At 46.4% G+C, this 22,121-nt stretch overlaps 1 protein-coding gene across 1 annotated transcript in view; it reads right to left on the bottom strand.

Moving 5' to 3' along the window:
- SCARA5 (scavenger receptor class A member 5) overlaps positions 1–22,121 on the bottom strand; it is a 424,057-nt gene that overhangs the window by 26,117 nt on the left and 375,819 nt on the right. The window contains exon 8 of the mRNA XM_040348148.1: positions 999–1,193. Within this exon, the coding sequence (XP_040204082.1) occupies positions 999–1,193 (195 nt within the window). The remainder of the gene's footprint in view (positions 1–998; positions 1,194–22,121) is intronic.

The following is a 22,121-nucleotide window of genomic DNA, read 5'->3' as shown; positions in this document are numbered from 1 at the left end:
GTCAAAAGTCTCAGAGTCATTTTCGATACCTACATGACAATGGATGCACAAATAGGGTCTGTAGTCAGCGGATCCCACCATCTGCTGCGCCTACTACGCAGACTCACGCCCTTTATCCCGAAAGAGGACATTGCAGTCGTGGTGGGAACAATCACCAATTCCAGACTCGACTACACAAATGCCCTCTATCTAGGACTCCCCAAATACCAAATCACTCGTCTGCATGTCGTTCAAAATACGGCCGCTCGACTAGTGACTGGGAAAAAAACATGGGAATCAATCTCACCTTCACTGAGATCCCTTCATTGGTTGCCAGTAAAAGACAGAATCACTTTCAAGGCACTCTGTCTAATACATAAGTGTATTCAAGGAAACGCCCCCCAATTTCTATGCGAAAAAATAAAAGCCCATAACCCCAATCGCATTCTGCGATCCACCAATCAAAACCTCCTCCAGATACCCAAAGCCAGATACAAGTCCAAAGGAGATCGAAGATTTGCAGTCCAGGGACCTCGCCTGTGGAATGCACTACCATCCACCATCCGACTGGAGTCGGACCACTTGGCCTTCAGGAGAAAGATTAAAACCCATCTCTTCTGAGGTCAAGGGGTTCCTTACCCATGAAATGGATACAGCGCCCAGAGGCGATTCAGTTCGCATGTGTTGCGCTTTACAAGTCTCTCACTCACTCACTCACTCACTGGCACTGGTTGAAAAATGTTCAATGTTCAAAATGTTATGTTTGCTTTTAATAAAGCTGTGGCCTTGCCCTTTCCAACCTAATGGTTGTAAGTGTGTTTATTTAATAGGGTGAAGGGGCAAGGAGGAAGGTTTTATGTACATATATATTACAGTTAAGGGGTACCTGGGCTCATTCAGCAGTCACGAATTTCGTAACTAAATAAATTTATTTTTTGGACGAATACGAAATTCCAAAACAAAATATTTCATGTGCACATGTCTACTGGTTTGTGCTGGATTCCAATGCAGGACCTTACCTTGTCCAAACCTGGCCGTCCTATAGACCTCTTCTGCTCCTTTGTACCCCAACATTCGGCAAACCACATCCCCGTCCTTCTTATCCCAGCCGTCATCACAGACTGTTCCCCAACGCTTTTCATGATACACTTCCACCCGGCCTTCATGAGAACCGGAGCCGTTCACAAGCCGTACCACACCTTCTTCTGCTGATCCTGCAAGACAACAACATAGAAAATTGTGACACAAATGTGACAAAATGCAAAGATTTTGCAGCACGCCCTATCAAGTTTGCCATACTAAATGTAATATATTGCAGCTTGCCAAACTTTCCAAACTTTAGATGTGGAAGCCTCATTCGTTTAATTTTTTCAGCTTTTTCCCTTTCATTTTCAGCTTGTGATCCTGCCAGTAACACACCTTGGGCTAGATTCAGGTAGCCCAGCGTACTTTTGTGCTGGCATAACGTATCTCCGATACGTATGTCGCCGCAAATTAGGGCGCAAGTTCCGTATTCTGAACGAACTTGCGCCCTAAGTTACGGCGGCGTAACGTATCTGGGCCGGCGTAAGCCCGCCTAATTCAAATGGGGATGATGTGGGCGTGTTTTATTTAAATTATTGTTGACCCCGCGCATTTTAAGTTTTTTCGTGAAAGAATCCCAGTGCGCATGCTCGAAATTCCGCCGCAAATCGTCATTGCTTTCGACGTGAACGTAAATTACGTCCAGCCCTATTCGCGAACGACTTACGCAAACGACGTAAAAAATTAAAAATTCGACGCAGGAATGACGTCCATACTTAACATTGCGTACGCCTCATAGAAGCAGGAGCAACGGTACGCCGGAAAAAGCCTTACGCAAACGACGTAAAAAAATCCGCCGGGCGCACGTACGTTTGTGAATCGGCGTATCTAGGTCATTTGCATATTCTACGCCGAAAACGACGGAAGCGCCACCTAGCGGCCAGCGTAAATATGCACCCTAAGATACGACGGTGTAAGAGACTTACGCCAGTCGGATCTTAGCCTAATTCTAGCTTTCTGAATACAGAAAGAATACAGAAAGAAGATATGCCGGCGCAGATTTGAATTTACGCGGCTTATCTATAGATACGCCGGCGTAAATTCTCTCTGAATCTAGCCCCTCATGTCTTCGAGTGACAACACACACTCACTGTATTGTATCTGTGGAGGAGCACCATTGTCACCCTAGGATGGGCATACAGAACACCTCCCAGTCTTATCTTCTCCATAATATTGAAGGGAGAGGTTCTGTAGTCCTCATAGATAGCTGACAACTATGTAATTGAAAATAATCATCAGAATTATTTATTATACAGGATTTCTACAGCGGCAACAGTTTGCACAGCGCTTTACAACATGGGGGCAGACAATACAGTTACAACACAATTCAATACAGGAGGAATCAGAGGGCCCTGCTTGTTAGAGCTTCCAATGTAAGAGGGAGGGTCAAGTGGAACAAAAGGTAACAGCTGTCGGGGATGAATAAGGGCTCTTTCACACGGAGCAGATCCGTATTGATCTGCCCTGTGTGTGTCCGTCTGCTCAGCGGGGATCATCCGTAAATCCCCGCTGAGCTGTCGGCGGACAGGGCGGTCCCCGCACACTGTGCAGAGACCGCCCTGTCTTTCCTCCGCTCTCCCCTACGGTGAATCGGATGAATACGGACCGTGGGCCAGATTCATGTAGATCAGCGGATCTACGTGTTTTACGATCCGCCGGTGCAATTTAGCGAGGCTAGTGCAGTATTCATCAAGCACTTACCTCAAAAATTGCACCGTCGGATCGTAACTCCCCCGGCGGAATGCAAATTCCGCGGCTAGGGGGAGTGTACGATTTAAATCAGGCGCGTTCCCGCGCCGATTTAACTGCGCATGCGCCGCCGGCGAAATTTCCCAGTGCGCATGCTCCAAATGACGTCGCTAGGACGTCATTGTTAGCGGCGGGTACGTCAATTGCGGCCATCCGTATTCCCGATCGACTTACGCAAACGACGTAAAAATTTGAATCTCGTCGCGGGAACGACGGCCATACTTAACATTAGCTACCCCTCATATAGCAGGGGTAGCTATCCGCCGGAAAAAGCCGAACGCAAACGACGTTAAAAAAAAGCGACGGGCGGGCGTAAGGACTTGAATTGGCGGTTCTACTCATTTGCATATCCGACGCGTAAAAAAAAGCGACGACACCTAGCGGCCGGCGGTAGATTGCAGCCTAAGATTCGACTGGTGTAAGTCACTTACACCAGTCGGATCTAAGGGAGATCTATGAGGAATCTGATTCTATGAATCAGCCTCATAGATCCGACCGTCGGATCTCACAGATACGACGGCGGATCTCAGAGATACGACGGCGGATCAGGAGATGAATCTCCCCCCGTGTGTCCGTATTCATCCGATACGTTCCGCCAGACGGAAGAAAAATAGGGTTTTCTTCTGTCTGAAAAAGCGGATCTTTGCGGAGGCGGATCTTTGCGGACGTTAGCGGATGCATCATCCGCTAACGTCTGCAATCCCATAGGCAAGCATTACAAGTCCGTAAACGGACTTTTAAAAAACGGTCCGTTCGTCCGCCCATGTGAAAAGGCCCTTAGGCCTTGTACACACGAGCAGACATGTCCGATGAAAACGGTCTGCTGGGAGATTTTGGTCTGATGTGTGTACACACCATCAGACCAAAATCCCCGCGGACAGAGAACGCGGTGACGTAGACGACACCGACGTTCTCAAACCCGGAAGTGCAATGCTTCCACGCATGCGTCGAATCAATTCGACGCATGCGCGGGATTTCTGTCCGCTGGTTATACGTCATAACCAGCAGACATGTCCGATGAGTCGTACTAACCATCGGACATGTCCGACGGACAGGCTTCCAGCGGACAAGTTTCTTAGCATGCTAAGAAACCTTTGTCCGCTGGAAACCTGTCCGCTCGGCCGGAAAATTGTCCGCTAGGCCCTACACACGGTCGGACATGTCCGCGGAAACTGGTCCGCGGACCAGTTTCAGCGGACATGTTCGGTCGTGTGTACAAGGCCTAAGAGAACATGGAAAGATCTGCAGGCACTTATTGAACAGACATAACAAAACATTTGCAATGGTATATTGAAGAGTCGTCTCACTTTGGTTTTTTAACCACTTCAGCCCCGGAAGAATTTACCCCCTTCCTAACCAGAGCCCTATTTGCGATTCGGCACTGCGTTGATTTAACTGACAATTGCACGGTCGTGCGACGTTGCAACCAAACAAAATTGACGTCTTTTTTTTGCCACAAATAGAGCTTTCTTTTGGTGGTATTATTTTTATTGATTTTTATTTTTTTGCGCTATAAACAAAAAAAGAGCGACAATTTTGAAAAAAAAAAGCTATATTTTTTACTTTTTGCTATAATAAATATCCCCCAAAAAATATATATAAAAAACAATGGGCCAGATTCATAAAGAATTGCGGTGGCGTAACGTATGTCCTTTACGTTACTCCGCCGCAAGTTTTCATCGTAAGTGCTTGATTCACAAAGCACTTGCGTGTAAACTTGCGGCGGCGTAGCGTAAAGTCGTCCGGCGCAAGCACGCCTAATTCAAATAGGGCGGGGACCAATTAAATTAGGCGCGTTCCCGCGCTGAACGTACTGCGCATGCTCAGTTTTGAAATTTCCCGCCGTGCTTTGCGCGAAATGACGTCGCCCCGACGTAATGTTTTGAATGGCGACGTGCGTAACGTACTTTCGTATTCCCGGACGACTTACGCAAAACATTTTTTTTTTTTAATTCGACGCGGGAACGACGGCCATACTTTAACATGGGCTGTCTATTGTTAAACCACCTCAATAGCAGCCGTAACTTTGCGAGGCGAAAAGCCGACTAGCGACGACGTAACTAATGTGCGTACCTTCGTGGATCGCCGTAAACAGCTAATTAGCATACCCGACGCGGAAAACAACGCGATCTCCACCCAGCGGCGGCCGAAGTATTGCATCCTAAGATCCGAAGGCGTACGAAGCCGTACGCCTGTCGGATCTTAGCCAAATGCTGTCGTATCTTGTTTGTGAATTACAAACAAAGATACGACGCGGCAAATTTGAAAGTACGCCGGAGTATCAGCAGATACTCCGGCGTACTTATTCTGTGAATCTGGCCCAATTTCTTTTGAATGGCAAGAGGGCGGTGACGTCGTACGACTACGACGAGCCGGCGTCTTGTCACATTCGATTCCATCGCCGCCATCTTGCTACACCCCACACTAACTTTGTATGCTACCGCGCATGCGTCAAAGTGTTATCGAGCATGCACGTTTTTTCTACACTCAGGCAAGCATACAGACAGACGGTTTTCTCGGCAGGAATCCCGACGGGAAAATAGAGAGCAGGGTTCCCAGCCAAATGCTCTCCTGGCAGTTTTCCTCTCTCGTGTCTACGAGGCTTAATACTTTGATTGACAAAGACAGTAAAAAGAACATCTGCATTTCCTATTCTGTATAATTGTTTCAGGTTCCAGGTCAGTGACCCAGACCGTATTAAAGCTGGAGATGTCTACATAACAACCAGGCAACTGGGATTTTTTAGAGCAGCAATGGGCATACCTATATTTTCTAGCATGACAGGTACACTTTAAATATATGTGAGAAAATGAAGAATGCACAGAAAACATGGAAAGGGCTAGAAAAAGTTTAACCATTGCTTTTAAATGAGCTCATGACTAATGCCGGAGGCTCTATACCATGTAATGGATACAGTGAACATAATTATAAGATTGCTTGTGATTCCTATTCATAAACAAATATGTGATTGGAGTGATTTGGGGCAATTTTGGCATGCAACTCACTGATTGGATAATTAAACGCTTTTTTTTTTTTTTTTTAAAGTTCCACTCTTGGGACACGGCTTACATAGCCTGAATGACAAAAAAAAACGAGCACATGCCCAACAAGTTCAAGAGGAACTTCACCCCTGCCCAATATTTTTACTTTCCATTTGCCAGTCTAATGCTCCTTTATGCAGGAGAAACATAATCACAAGCCCAACAAATCCTGTGTTGTCCTATTCTCACCCACTGCTCTTCTGCTATATCGCCTACCCAGGGTCGCCATCTTGAATTGAGAGTCAATTGTCTCTTCCTTGATTGCACAACTGGCCCCTTGATGATGCTCCTGTGATCCAACTCATGTGCAGATGGGTTGTGGGCTTGGAAATGTGACAACGTGATACTTTGACTCTCAAGGCTTTTTGGATGTGTGACACACTGGGGTAGATTCAAAAAGCAATTGCGTCTGCGTAACCATAGTTACGCAGCGCAATTGCTTACTTTTGCCAGCGTATCGAATGCTCCTGATTCAGGAACCTCGATACGCCGACTGCAGCCTAAGATATGACTGGCATAAGGCTCCTTATGCCGTCATATCTTAGGCTGCATTCTTACGATGGCCGCTAGGTGGCGCTCCCGTTGTGGTCAGCGTAGAGTATGCAAATTGCATACTAACGCCGATTCACAACCGTACGCGCGCCCTGCGTACGCAGTTTACGTCGTTTGCGTACGTCGGGTTTTGCGTAAGGCTGCCCATGCTATTAGCAGGGGCAGCCAATGCTACGTATACCCGTCGTTCCCGCGTCGCAAAATTTTTAAATTACGTCATTTGCGTAAGTGAATCGTGAATGGTGCTGGACGCCATTCACGTTCAGTTTGTAGCAAATGACGTCCTTGCGACGTCATTTACCACAATGCACGTCGGGAAAGTTTCCCGACGGAGCATGCGCACTACGCTCGGCGCGGGAACGCGCCTAATTTAAATGCCCCTACGGGATCATTTAAATTACGCACGATTACGCCGGGCATTTTTCAGGAGCGCCCACGCAATTTACGGAGCTACTGCTCCGTGAATCGAGCGTATCGCAGGTAATTTACAGAGGCGCAGCGGCAAAACGGTGCGCTGCGCCTCCGTAAAAAATGCACAAATGTACCTGAATCTACCCCACTGTATGTATCTCAGGATGTTGTGGGTGGCCAATTAATGCCATCCTCATTTAGATGAAGAATCCAGATGTTGGGGGCCAATATACATCATTGTCTCCTAGGAAACCAGGAATCCAGAAGTAGAGGGCCAAAGTTTAAAAAAAAACAGGCATTTGCTAAAGAAAAAATATATATACAGTTGGACCTCGGGTTCCAGGAGTATGCTCGTAATCCAAAGTACTTGCATATCAAAGCGAGTTTTACCATTGAAGTCAATGGAAACGAAAATAATTTGTTCCGCATTGACTTCAATGGGATGCAGTACCGAATGTGGCCAGAGGTGGGGGGGGGGGCACCAGAGAGCCCCGAAAACGGCCAAAAAGGCCAGAGGACACTTTGGCTTGTTTCCTGCGCCCCCGTACATCAGGCCAAATGAGGTACTGCAGGCCAATGTTCAGCTTTTCTCGGCTCCTGCGCCCCCGTACTGCAGGCCTATTGAGCTTGAATTCTGCTCGTCTTGCGAGTCCACACTCACAAACCGAGTCAGAATTGTAAAAAAAAGTTGCTTGCAAATCAAAACGCTCTCAAACCAAGTTACTCTTAAACCGAGGTTCCACTGTATCTCCAATAGTGACCAAGGGAAGTTTTGGGGAGCAGAGGAGAAGAAACTGAATTTCTACGTGAATATCTGCTACAGTTTTTCTCAGATTCGATGTCTATGTGGATCCAGAGTAATGGAAATTGGTGACAAATGGGGAGTACTCGGAATAGTCAGGGGTGGGTAGTGGGGTCCCCCCCCCCGGGGTTCTGTGCTGGGACCAATCCTGTTTAATTTGTTCAAAAATGACCTGGAGGATGGGGTGAACAGTTCAATCTCTGTATTTGCAGACAATACTGAGCTAAGCAGGGCAATAACTTCTCCGCAGAATGTGGAAACCTTGCAAGAAGATCTGAACAAATTAATGGGGTGGGCAACTACATGGCAAATGAGGTTCAATGTAGAAAAATGTAAAATAATGCATTTGGGTGGCAAAAGTCAACACAGAGATCAACACAATAGTACACAATGAATGGCCATTCGTTGTTTACAAATGTCACGTGGCCTGTGTGATTGGCCACAGCGATTACATGGTACCGGCAGCTGGCCGGTTCACTGATCAGTCATCCAATGTGTCTGGTGGACGCAGCCAGTGACAGATCATGCCAGAGTGTGGCCTGCCGGGCCTGGGCGAGGTGTGTTCTGGGGAGGACGTCATATAACATCCACCCAGAACAATGGGGCTCCTGCTCGGGTGTCTGTAACGGAACGTCCCACACTCCTCTTGAGTGCTTCCGTCATATACCACTTCCTATCAGTCTGGATATAGATATCAGATATTCCAGCTGCTCTCAAGCACACAACGAGACGAGACTTGTTTGTCTGCTGAACATGGAGTGTTTATTAGAACCAAGAATACAACCTTATATACAGTTAGAGGAGGTAACCAGAACATAACTAATCATTTGCCCAGACGAGGTGACTCATAGATATGACCTTTCAGGGTAGACGTCACGTCTCCTTGCTCACCTGCTATACAATACACATTATCATAAGTGTAAACACAGGACATCTTCACACAATAGCCGGGTCAATTAGCACAGAGGACAGACAGATGGCTGGAGGTGATGGCATTAGCATCTAACAGTATGTGTCCCAACATTATGAATGAGTCACTCTTACAATTAACCCGTTGAGTTCCGAATCAACAAACAGTAAATAGTTCTTTACAGAGGTTGGCGTACTCATACGGAAACCAATTGAATCACGATGTAACATGTATTGTATTGTTGTTGATTTTTGCCACTGTTATTTTCATATTCATGTATAATCAGAGTGTACTATATGTATATTATCTACACTATTTTACAAATGCTCCAACCATGTTGTACATTTTATTGTAATTTAATGTTGAAACCAAGTAAAGATTTTAACTTCAATATCATCCAACCACTCTTATTCATTGAGAACATCATGCCGCTAAAAAACCCCACTGGGGGACCTTCCCATTTTTGTTTTTGCATTTTCGGGGTGCGCGGCACACGGACTCCATATATGCGTTTTTCCTTGTTTCAGTTCTTTACAGATATCCTGGAATATATTGTGGATAATAATTACATAATAATCCCATCTCAGGTAGTCCAAGATATAATTTCTCAGTCATCCTATGCCCCTAGTGGACATAGGATCATTTTAGACAAAAGAGGGTCCGGGGATGTCCTGGGTGAGTCTGTCACAGTGTCATTTTACAATATCCCAGGCAGAAAGCAGTTAAAATAACTGAATACCAATAAAATGAGAAGGGGGCAAACCAGGGCCAGCCAGCCTTGGGAGTAAAGTCTAGGTGATTGCAGACATCCTCCAGGAAATGAGACGGGTTCTACCAGAATTGCATCTAAAGCTCACAGTGTGCATCAAAATCAGAGTCGGTAATTTCAGTAGAACAACTGTGCAAGACAGAAGAGAAGGCTTTAAAAATCCTTTTTAAACAAGGAATTTTTGGTTTGATTGATTTTGGATGGAAGATCCGCCACGCTCCATCTCACTCACTCATTATGCATCATGGATTTTGGCTAACAATATTTGTGTACACAACCATTCACCCTCTGCAGAAAAATGATAATAGCAGCAAATCGTAAAATCAGCCTGCAACCCAGCCTCTGTGTCCAGCTGTGCGGAGAGCTGAACCTGTGTATATAAGACTCGGCCTGCTGGGAAAAATGACACACGGCGGCGTGCAGCTGGTGAGTGAGAGGTCGCCTCATCGACCTTTATCCCATAATGCGGAACATCTGTGAGCGCAGTTCATCCTCCAATCAGTGACTGAGTTTTCTTCCTGGTCCCCTGTTGTCTATCGCTATCTGCTTATTATACCGCTCACACAGATGTTCAGCCAAGTGCATGGGACCTGCGAGACGCACATTCCTCTTAGATCATTATTCTGTTTACTACATATTGTGATCATAGCATGCTTGTCTAACCCTTCAAAGGCCAACGCCACCCAAACTATTTTAGTATTGGCTGGGGTTAGGGTGCCCATGTGTCCTGGATTGCCCGGGACTGTCCCGCAATTGACATGTCTGTCCTGGGTCCCGGGCACCTTCATTCCAGGACAATACAATGTCCCAAAATGAAATACAGGACACAGCCACCCATTACTAATAACTACTGTAACGGTCAGGGGTTAACGCTTTTACGATATTCCATTCCACCAACCCAAGACAGCTTCCGACACTCCACAATCCAGCAGACAGGACCCATTGGATTTCCCCCAGAATAACGAGACACAGCTCTGTTCTCTGGTTCCAAACAGATAGACTTTAATGGTAAACTCAGGTTTCTTATATACAGTTAGAAAGCATGCTGCAGTAATCAATGGGGCAATGACACACTTCACCCACAACATCACACAATGGGTGCTAACGAGTCCCCCTCAATCCACATCTTAGACAGACTTTCTGCCTCTGCGATAAGCTATTCTCACCTGCTACACAATACACATTCCTTTAGTAAACATCAGTCAGACGTCTGACCTTTTGAGTGTGTTAACTCACAACACATATTAGCATCAATAGAATTTTCACACAATACAGGGTTAGTTAGCATAGCACCATGAAATATCTTAGGAGTAGGGTTGTCCCGATACCGATACTAGTATCGGTATCGGGACCGATACTGAGCATTTGCGCGAGTACTTGTACTCGCGCAAATGCTCCCGATGCTTCTGCCGATACTTTTTTTTTTTTTAGGTGACGAGCGGGCGGAGAGGGGGTGGAGAGCGGGGGTCTCAGAAGGGGCGGAGAGTTAGCTGAGACCGTGCTAACTGCTAGGAGTGGGCGGAGAGTGGGCGGAGAGCGGGCGGAGAGTGGGCGGAGAGCAGGACGGAGGAACCCCAGCAAGATCCCCACCACGGAGCGCAGCTCCATCATCCATCCTCCCGACAGACACCTGCCAACCCCCGCACAGTACATCCTATCCCCTGACATACCGCCAGTACAGAGCAAGGAGGGGGCGGGCCGCACAGACTGGAGAACTCCCGAATGTCGGAGGAGCGGGGCGTGTCTGAAAGAGGGAAATCCCGGCCAGCTAATTGGATGGACGAGAGGAACACACTCACCAATTAGAAGTGTGGGCTGGGCACGTGGGCGTGTCTGTATGGCTTCACTGCCCGGGTAAGTCGCGGAACATGCTGCAAGGCATGTCCAGAACTACATGGACGCCTCAGATGGCAGCAAGGGAGAGGACACACACCAGCTCAGCAAGTTCCTCCTGTCTGCCTGGGTCAAGCAGGTACTGGCACTGTGTGTAGCATGGGGAAGGGGGGCATGGCAGGTCTGGGCTGAGCTCTACACAAGGTTAGGGATTGCTGAGACTTGTAGTGCTGCACGATGGTAATGACAGACAGTGTGCAGGAGTTCTGTAGAGCTGTGAAAGTCACAATAGAAGACCCCTGTAATCTATATACATGGGGGGAGGGGCTGTGTCTTAATGACCACTGACCTCGCACTGACCTTAAAGTGACCCTATCGTTAAAGGAGAATCGCAGCCGAAACAGTTTTTATTTCATATTAGAGTATCTTTTTAACCATTTCAGCCCTGGACCATTTGGCTGCCCAATGACGGGCCATTTTTTGCGATTCGGCACTGCGCCGCTTTAACTGACAATTGTGCGACGTGACTCCCAAACAAAAGTGCCGCCTATCCGTGCGATCTAACAGTGCCAGCCACCTATTAATGCCACCTATCAGTGCCCATCAGTCGAACTGACACTTGGCATTAAAATAAAGTATCGGTATTCGGTATCGGCGAGTACATGAAAAAAAGTATCGGTACTTGTACTCGGTCCTAAAAAAGTGGTATCGGGACAACCCTACTTAGGAGCCAGGCTTAATTAACACAATAGACAATGGAATGCAATCACAGCAAGCTTTCATCACTGCAGTCAGGTAGCTGGAGATAATTAACATCAATTAACATCTTAACAGTATATGTTTCACATTGAAGGAGACACTCTCCTATTGACCTGTTGTGTTCAGAATGAACAACTTGTAATAATTTAAAATATCCTGCAATACATAATTTATCATTACTGTCCCATCTCATGTAATCCATGATATCAGTTCTCAGTCATCCTATGCCCCTAGTGGACATAGGATGACCCTAGACACAAGAGTCATTGGTGAAGCTGACACAGGAGTACCCCACATCCTTCAAGAGCCTCTGGGTCCCACGGGCCATACCGTTACAACTACATTTCCGGAACTGGTTGCTAGGGCCAGCGCTGCCTGACATCTTGCAACCAGTGACAATTTACTCTCAGACAGTGAGACCGGGAGCAAGACCTGCGCCTAGTGCAGCACTGCTGTCCCCACCCACCTCGGCACCTCCTCCTGGCACCCAGTGGAAATCAGCAGGTACTGGTGTGATCTTCACTCTACAGATAGTGACACCACTCCTTTCCTTCTACGCACGTGGCTCATGCAGAGGGAGTGACAGCAGCACTGCATTTGGTGGCAGGCTATGGGTGGCAAGCGGCACGGACTGCATCTGGTGGCAAGTGGCACATTCACCTGACAAATAACCAGCCGCCAAATTCCCCATCAACCCAGAGACTACATTACCCCCCGCCCCCTCATCTTTTTTTGGAGAAGGTGAGAGAGGGGGTGTGTCCCTGAATGGCAGTTTGGAAATGTGGTCATGTGTGGAAGTGAATGCTGAACTGCAGTTGTTTCATCAGATTAGGCGACCCGTCAGAAAGTGTAATGGAAGTGACGTTTCGTCGCCGCCATCTTGCTACACCCCACACTCCTCCATAGTAAGAATAAACTGAGAAGGGGGCAAGCGGACATCTTGTTACACCCACAGGAGTTTCGCATTTTACACTTCTTTTAACAGTAAACGGAGCTTTTGAAAGTAAAATACAGTACTTACAACTCCGTCTGACTGATTAGATGTTGCATTTTAAAAGCAGCAGGAGCCTGCTGATCTCTCAGTTTTGCTAATTGGAAAGAACTTCACTGCTTTTAAAATTCAACATGTAAACAGTCAGACGGAGTTCGAAGTACTGTATTTTACTATAAAAACTCAGTTTACTGTTAAAAAAAACTTTGGTGGGTGTAACAAGGTGCCTGCTTGCCCCCTTCTCAGTGTATCTTTACTGTGGAAAAGTGTGGGGTGTAGCAAGATGGCGGCGACGAAACATCACTTCCGTTACACATTCTGACGGGTCGCCTAATCTGACGAAACACCAACAGATATAAAAGGCACACACTTTTGCAGCTCTGTATTCTTTAACCACTTAAGACCCGGACCAAAATGCAGCTAAAGGACCAGGCCCCTTTTTGCGATTTGGCACTGCGTAGTTTTAACTGACAATTGCGCGGTCGTGCGACGTGGCTCCCAAACAAAATTGGCGTCCTTTTTTTCCCACAAATAGAGCTTTCTTTTGGTGGTATTTGATCACCTCTGCGGTTTTTATTTTTTGCGCTATAAACAAAAATAGAGCGACAATTTAAAAAAAATGTAAAATGTTTTACTTGTTGTTGTAATAAATATCCCCCAAAAATATATAAAAAAAAGTTTTTTCCTCAGTTTAGGCCGATACGTATTCTTCTACCTATTTTTGGTAAACAAAATCGCAATAAGCGTTTATCGATTGGTTTGCGCAAAATTTTTAGCGTTTACAAAATAGGGGATAGTTTTATTGCAATTATATTAATATTTTTTTTTTTACTACTAATGGCGGCGATCAGCGTTTTTTTTCGTGACTGCGACATTATGGCGGACACATCGGACAATTCTGACACATTTTTTGGACCATTGTCATTTTGACAGCAAAATGACAATTGCAGTTTGGGAGTTAACCACAAGGGGGCGCTGAAAGGGGTTAAGTGTGACCTCATCTGTGTTTCTAACTGTAGGGGTGTGTGGCTGTAGGTGTGACGTCATCGATTGTGATTCCCTATATAAGGGAACACACGATCGATCACGGCGCCACAGTAAAGAACGGGGAAGCGGTGTTTACACACAGCTCTCCAGGTTCTTCAGCTCCGGGGACTGATAGCGGGACTCCAGCGGCAATCAGGTCCGCGAGTCCCGCGGTAATGGAGCTTCGGACCGGTTCGCGGGCGCGCGACCCACGGCTGGGCATTATACAATCACGTACAGGTACGTGATTGTGCCCAGCCGTGCCATTCTGCCGACGTATATCGGCGTTAGGCGATCCTTAAGTGGTTAATCACTTTACCCCCTTCATGACCAGGGCATTTTTTGCTATTCGGCACTGCATTACTTTAACTAGTAATTGTGCAGTCATGCGACACCCATTAAAGTGGTTCTAAAGGCAGAAGGTTTTTTAACCTTGATGCATTCTATGCATCAAGATAAAAAAAAACTTCTGTGTGTAGCAGCACCTCACAGCCCCTCTAATACTTACCTGAGCCCCATCTCTATCCAGTGATGTTGCATGAGAGACTCGGCTGTCCGGGACTCTCCCTCCTGATTGGCTGAGGCACACAGTTTCCAAACTTTCGAAACAATGGGACAGTTTACAGTCCTTCAGGCATTAGGGGTGCCATTGGGCATAGAAAAGGTCCTGATGCCAGGGTTAAAAAAACATGCCCCATCTTTGGTGTCATTGGGTCCCATTGTTGGTTTCATTGGGAGAAACTGGGCTCAATTGCTGGTGTCATTGGGCCCCATTGTTGGTGTCATTGGGAGGAATTGGGCCCCATTGTTGGTGTCATTGGGAGAAATTGGACCGCATTATTGGTGTCATTGGGAAAGATTGCGCCACTTCATTGGTTTCAGTGGGGGGAATTATGGCCCACTGTGGATGAAAAAGTGCTCCAAGGGCCAGATAAAAGCAAGCACATCTGGCCCCTCAGCCGCAGTTTGGAGACCACTGATCTAGGGCTATAAAGTTGGGAATTGTTATTATTATTATTTATTTATTTTAACAATTTTTATATAACATTGATAATTAGGAATATGGTGAGTGTTACTGGCAATATCACCAGGTGGAAATAAAAGAAAAGCAGCTTGAACAAATTTTCAGCTGCTACCTAAAACACCAAAAATTATGTGTAAAAGTAAAAAAATTATATATTCCCAAGGCAAGGTTAAAAACACCAGTAGAAATATAAATATAAAAAAAAAACAATAAAATTAGTTAACTTAAAAATAACATAAAACAAAATAAAAAAGTCTAATCAATATATTGTCCATTTAACCATCCATAAAAAAAATTCAAGACACCCCTTAAAAGATCTCATTGCCATTCGTGTTACACTCCAATGCATTTCGTCCAATTGGCGACATCATGGCCTGAACCTCTTGAGGAAGCCGACTGGGCGAAACACATTGGGGTTAGAGCAATTTCGGGTGTCTTGAATTTTTTATGTAGGGTGAAATGGACTTTCTATTTATTTGATTTTTTTTTGTATTGGGCAAGGCTGCAGATGGACACTGGGCAAGGCTGCAGATGGACACTGGGCAAGGCTGCAGATGGACACTGGGCAAGGCTGCGGATGGACACTGGGCAAGGCTGCGGATGGACACTGGACAAGGCTACAGATGGAGATACTGATAAGGCTGCATTGTAATTTTTTTCCTTAAACTTCCCTCCTAAACTTGGGGTGCGTGTTATACGCCGATAAATACGGTAACTATTATTATTTTAATTAAACTGGTTGCATTTGAGGGGAAAACTGGCTGCATTTGAGGGGGGAAACTGGCTGCATTTGAGGGGGGAAACTGGCTGCATTTGAGGGGGGAAACTGGCTGCATTTGATAAGGAAACTAGCTGCATTTGATGGGGAAACTGGCTGCATTTGATGGGGAAACTGGCTGCATTTGATGGGGAAACTGGCTGCATTTGAGGGGGAAACTGACTGCATTTGAGGGGGAAACTGGCTGCATTTGAGGGGGGAAACTGGCTGCATTTGAGGGGGGAAACTGGCTGCATTTGAGGGGGGAAACTAGCTGCATTTGATAAGGAAACTAGCTGCATTTGATGGGGAAACTGGCTGCATTTGAGGGGGAAACTGGCTGCATTTGAGGGGGAAACTGGCTGCATTTGAGGGGGAAACTGGCTGCATTTGATGGGGAAACTGGCTGCATTTGAGGGGGGAAACTGGCTGCATTTGAGGGGGAAACTGGCTGCATTTGATGGGGAAACTGGCTGCATTTGAGGGGGGAAACTGGCTGCATTTGATGGGGGGAAATTGGCTGCATTTGATGGGGGGAAACTGGCTGCATTTGATGGGGACAAACTGGCTGCATTTGGGGGGAAACTGGCTGCATTTGGGGGGAAACTGGTTCTATTTGATGGCCACAGTGGCGGCAATTTGATGGTTTTTTTTTTACTTTGTTGGCGCCCCCCCAAAAAAATTTGAGCACCAGCCGCCACTGCCAACAAGGAGGAATAGTCAAGGCAGGAGATAACAAGGGAGTGAATTAGTAGCTTAGTGATGCTGTTGGTTAGGTAGGGGAATATTTTGAAAATGTTACAGAGGTGAAGACTCAACTTAATCATCTGCACATGTATGGTCCGCAATCGGCGTACCTTGTGTGAGTAAAGTAAATATCCATAGGGAAGACAGCAAAACGAAGGCTCGAGATGCATGTGAAATGTTACCTTGATGAATACCCTGCAGGCTAATAATTGCCGGCTAATAATTGCCCAGATGGGTAGCACTTCATTTGTCAGAGCGTCATGTCAGGAACCAGCACCACACATGTGTCCCGTTCTTTGCTATGACCACATGCAGCCGGAATGTACATTGTATGGAAGATGATGTGTTCTCTAGGCCAATTAGATCAGTTCAGATCATATCACAACCACTAGAGAAAAACTTCCATTCATCACAATCTGCAATCCTTTAAACGTTTTTTTAGATATCTACAGTGTGTGAAGGTGAACAATGAACAGCAAGAGAACCTGTTATGACTGGCTTGTGCAAGAATGTAAATATTCTGTCCAGGCCTTATGAAAGGTTTCTATGGGCCTCTTTAGTTGTAATTGCTTTCTAGAAGGATGCCTCTTAACCCTGAAACAAAAATGCAATATATTGCAGATTAACAGTCATTAGATGCCATGGCTGCATTGGTTTTCTTTCTTTTCTTCAATATTAACCACTTAAGACCCAGACCATTATGCAGGTAAAGGACCAGGCCCCTTTTTGCAATTCCGGCACTGCGTCGCTTTAACTGACAATTGCGCGGTGTATAGCGTTTACAAAATAGGGGATAGTTTTATGGCATTTTTATTAATATTTTTTTTTTTACTAGTAATGGTGGAGATCAGCGATTTTTTTTTCGTGACTGCGACATTATGGCGGACACATCGGACACTTTTGACACATTTTTGGGACCATTGTCATTTTCACAGCGAAAAGTGCTGCACAAATGCACGGATTACTGTGAAAATGACAATGGCAGTGAAGGGGTTAACCACTTGGGGGCGCTAAGGGAATGATTCTTACTGTAGGGGGGCGTGGCTGAACGTGTGATGTCACCTATGACAGGGAACAATCAGTGACAAGTCACAGAGAAGGTCGGGGAAGGTTTGTTTACACTCACCTCTCCCCGTTCTTCAGCTCCTGTGACCCGATCGCGGGACACCGGCTGAGCACTCAAAGGGTAATGTACCTGTATGTGGATGTGCCCAGCCATGCCATTCTGCCGACGTATATCGGCGTTAGGTGGTCCTCAAGTGGTCAAGGACCGCCGCACGACTTTTTACATCAACAGAATGGAACGGCTGGGTAAATGGGCATACAGGTCAGTGTAAACACAACATCTACCCCGTTCTTCCTAGTGACATGTCAAATGCAGCCAGTTTCCCCATCAAATGCAGCCAGTTTCCGCATCAAATGCAGCCAGGTTCCCCCCCTCAAATGAAGCCAGTTTCCCCATCAAATGCAGCCAGTTTCGTCCCAAATACAACCAGTTTCCCCATCAAATACAGCCAGTTTCCCCCTCAAATGCAACCAGTTTGTCCCCAAATGCAGCCAGTTTCCCCATCAAATGCAGCCAGTTTCCCCATCAAATGCAGCCAGTTTCCCCATCAAATGCAGCCAGTTTCCCCATCAAATGCAGCCAGTTTGTCCCCAATCGCCACCAGTTTGTCCCCAAATGCCGCCACTTTGTCCCCAAATGCCACCAGTCTGTCCCCAAATGCAGCCAGTTTCCCCTTAAATGCAGCCAGTTTGTCCCCAAATGCAGCCAGTTTCCCCATCAAATGCAGCCAGTTTGTCCCCAAATGCAGCGAGTTTCCCCATCAAATGCAGCGAGTTTCCCCATCAAATGCAGCCAGTTTCCCCCTCAAATGCCACCAGTTTCCCCCTCAAATGCAACCAGTTTCCCCCTCAAATGCAACCAGTTTAATGAAAATAATAATAGTTACCGTATTTATCGGCGTATAACACGCACCCCAAGTGTAGGAGGGAAGTTTAAGGAAAAAAATTACAATGCAGCCTTATCAGTGTCTCCATCTGCAGCCTTGCCCAGTGTCCATCTGCAGCCTTGCCCAGTGTCCATCTGCAGCCCTGCCCAGTGGCAATCTGCAGCCCTGCCCAGTGTCCATCTGCAGCCCTGCCCAGTGTTCATCTGCAGCCTTGCCCAGTGTTCATCTGCAGCCTTGCCCAGTGTCCATCTGCAGCCTTGCCCAGTGTTCATCTGCAGCCCTGCCCAGTGTCCATCTGCAGCCCTGCCCAGTGTCCATCTGCAGCCCTGCCCAGTGTCCATCTGCAGCCCTGCCCAGTGTCCATCTGCAGCCTTGCCCAGTGTTCATCTGCAGCCTTGCCCAGTGTCCATCTGCAGCCCTGCCCAGTGTCCATCTGCAGCCTTGCCCAGTGTTCATCTGCAGCCTTGCCCAGTGTCCATCTGCAGCCTTGCCCAGTGTCCATCTGCAGCCTTGCCCAGTGTCCATCTGCAGCCTTGCCCAGTGTCCATCTGCAGCCCTGCCCAGTGTCCATCTGCAGCCTTGCCCAGTGTCCATCTGCAGCCTTGCCCAGTGTCCATCTGCAGCCTTGCCCAGTGTCCATCTGCAGCCCTGCCCAGTGTCCATCTGCAGCCCTGCCCAGTGTCCATCTGCAGCCCTGCCCAGTGTCCATCTGCAGCCTTGCCCAGTGTCCATCTGCAGCCTTGCCCAGTGTCCATCTGCAGCCTTGCCCAATGTTCATCTGCAGCCTTGCCCAATGTCCATCTGCAGCCTTGCCCAGTGTCCATCTGCAGCCTTGCCCAAAATTGCAGCATAATGGGTTTTTAAATTTTAGCGCCGCCGAGATACACAGAGCCCGATGTCCTGTCCTATTCAGCTCCTCTCCCAGTCCCGTCCCGTCCCTTGGCCCGGCTCCTATGATGGACACAATACCCGTCCAATGGCGGGATGTAAAGGCTAGGAGGCAGGACTGGGCGTGACTGTGAGCGGAGCCGAGCCTAGCCGATTACACAGTACACTTGGCTCGGTCTATTTCAGCGGCGCTCGCTCCTCTTCCCCTCAAAGACAGCGGGGATCGGCGTATAACACGCACCCACGATTTTCCCCTAAATTTAAGGGGAAAAACGTGCGTGTTATACAACGATAAATACGGTATATTAACAATAATGATTTGGTCTAAGCATTTTAATAGTTGGATGTTTAAAACAGTTGATGGATGTAGGGTAGAGGTTTAAGGGAAAGGAGTGAAGAACAAAAAACAAAAGAATAGAGATAGAGGAAATTGTAAAAGCAATGCATTTCAAAATTAATTTTACTTATTTTATCACAAACTATAAAATAATGTTTATGATATGTAGGATAGTGGTGTGGTGTAGGATATTTTGATTTTATTTTCATGCTGTGTCGGCTGAATAGTGTTATGTGGAATGTTACTTGGCCTCAGAGTCTGCATTACACATGCTGGAGCTGTGTTGAGTCTGGACGGAGGCCAGTAACTGGAGAAAGAGGAATCATTATGTCGACATCACTTATGGACAAACTCTGCTGAGGAAGTTCCAACACAGGATACACTATGAGGCCAAACGTTTGAGGACACCTGACCACCTATATGAGCTTGTGGGACTACCCGTTCTAAAACCCAGTCATCATTTGCCCCCTCTTGGTGGACAGAAGATCCTCCAATCTTCTAGGAGGACCCTTTACAAGATTTTGGAGGGTGTCTGTGGGAATGTGTGCCCCCTCCCACCGCCATCCGGTGCTTCTCCGGGCTCTCCCGTGCCATCCCAAATGATCTGCCGGCGCCGGATGGGAGGCATAGAGATGACTGGTGACCAGATGCTCACCAGTCATCTCTATGATCGTCGGAGGCCCGGGCGCGATGTTATGATGTCACGCCCGCCTGGGTACCGTAATGTAAACAAAGCCGCAATCGCGGCTGTAAGCATGAGATCCGTGAAGTTTTTTTCACGATCTCATGCTTTCCAGCCTGGAGGAGAGATGTGGGGTCTTATTGACCTCGCATCTCTCCATAAGAGTACCTGTCACGAACCATTCCTATTACAGGGGATGTTTACATTCCTTGTAATAGGAATAAAAGTGATAAAAAATTTTTTTAAAAAAAAGTGTAAAAAATAAATAAAGTAAAGGGTCACTAAAGGATTTTTTTTTTATCTAAATAGCTTCCTTTACCTTACTGCAGTACTGGTTTCATGTCCTTATTGTTCGTTTTTGCTTTGAAGTTGCTGTAATTCTGCTGTGATCTCCACACTTCCTGCTCGTCTGTTTCCTTATAACCATCGTACTGGGAGCTTTCTCACGGTGGTCTAAGCTGTCATTACTGTGTGTCTAAAACTTCCCAGAACCAATCAGATTCATTTTAAAAACAAAACACTGCCCTGGATTTGTTTGTTTTTGTTCTGTGGGTCTCTTTACTTCACAGAAACATGAAGCCAGTTTAAAAGTGAAAGTGAAACTAGAGGCACATTATATGATTGATTTTTATCTACTTTTAATCATTTTTAAAAGGAATCAGTTAACTTTTACGTCTCTATACCCTGTAAACAGTCATTTCAGCAAAAAATGTTTTTTCCTTTAGTGACCCTTTAAGTAAAATAAAAAATAAAATAATAATATTTTTTTTTTAAAAGTCCCTATCCCCGGTAGCTCGCACTTAGAAGTGAACACACACATAAGTCCCGCCCACACCGTTCAAACCACACATGTGAGGTATCGCCGCGTGCGTTAGAGCGGCCAGAAACAATTCTAGACCTCCCCTGTAACTCTAAACTGGTAACCTGTAAAAAAAAAAATAAGCGATGCCTATGGAGATTTTTGAGTACTGAAGTTTGGCGCCATTCCATGAGTGTGCGCAATTTTAAAGCGTGACATGTTAGGTATCTATTTACTCGCCGTAACTTCACCTTTGACATTATACAAAAAAACTGGGCTAACTTTACCGTTTTGTTATTTTTTAATTCATGAAACCGTTTTTCCCCAAAAAAAGGCGTTTGAAAAATGATTGCGCAAATACCGTGCAAGATAAAAAGTTGCAATGACCGCCATTTTATTCCCTATGGTGTCTGCTAAAAAAACATATCTAGTGTTTGGGGGTTCTGAGTAATTTTCTAGCAAAAAAATATGATTTTTGCATGTGAGAGAGAAGTGCCAAAACAGGCCGGGTATGGAAGTGGTTAATTTGCATAGATTCCCTCTCACTTTCTGTTTAGCTATGAGGGCAGGAAGTGAAGGGAAATCTCTGCAATGGGACAGGGATGGTAAAAAATTTACTGACATGGGCTCTAATCCTCCCTTACTCTATCCAAAATGAAAAAAACAAAAGTGTTGCCTATAGTTCTACTTTAAAGCGGATGTGCCACTAAACAAATATATTAAAAGCCAGCAGCTACAGATACTGCAGCTGCTGACTTTTAATATAAGGACACTTACCTGTCCTGGAGTCCAGCGGTGATCGCAGCAGATGACGAGCCGATCGCTCGTCACCCTGCTGCTCCCCCCTCCATCCACGGTGAGGGAACCAGGAAGTGAAGCGCTCCGGCTTCACTGCCCGGTTCCCTACGGCGCATGCGCGAGTCGCGCTGCGCCCGCCGATTGGCTCCCGCTGTGTGCTGGGAGCCGAGTGTTCCCAGCATACAACGGGGGACGGACGGGAAGGGGAAAAAAAAACCCGTCCTTTGCCCGT

This window comes from Rana temporaria, chromosome 4 (genome assembly GCF_905171775.1).
Source record: "Rana temporaria chromosome 4, aRanTem1.1, whole genome shotgun sequence".
NCBI lineage: Eukaryota > Metazoa > Chordata > Amphibia > Anura > Ranidae > Rana > Rana temporaria.
The sequence above is the reverse complement of the archived record's forward strand: the minus strand, read 5'-3'. Positions and strand labels throughout refer to the sequence as shown.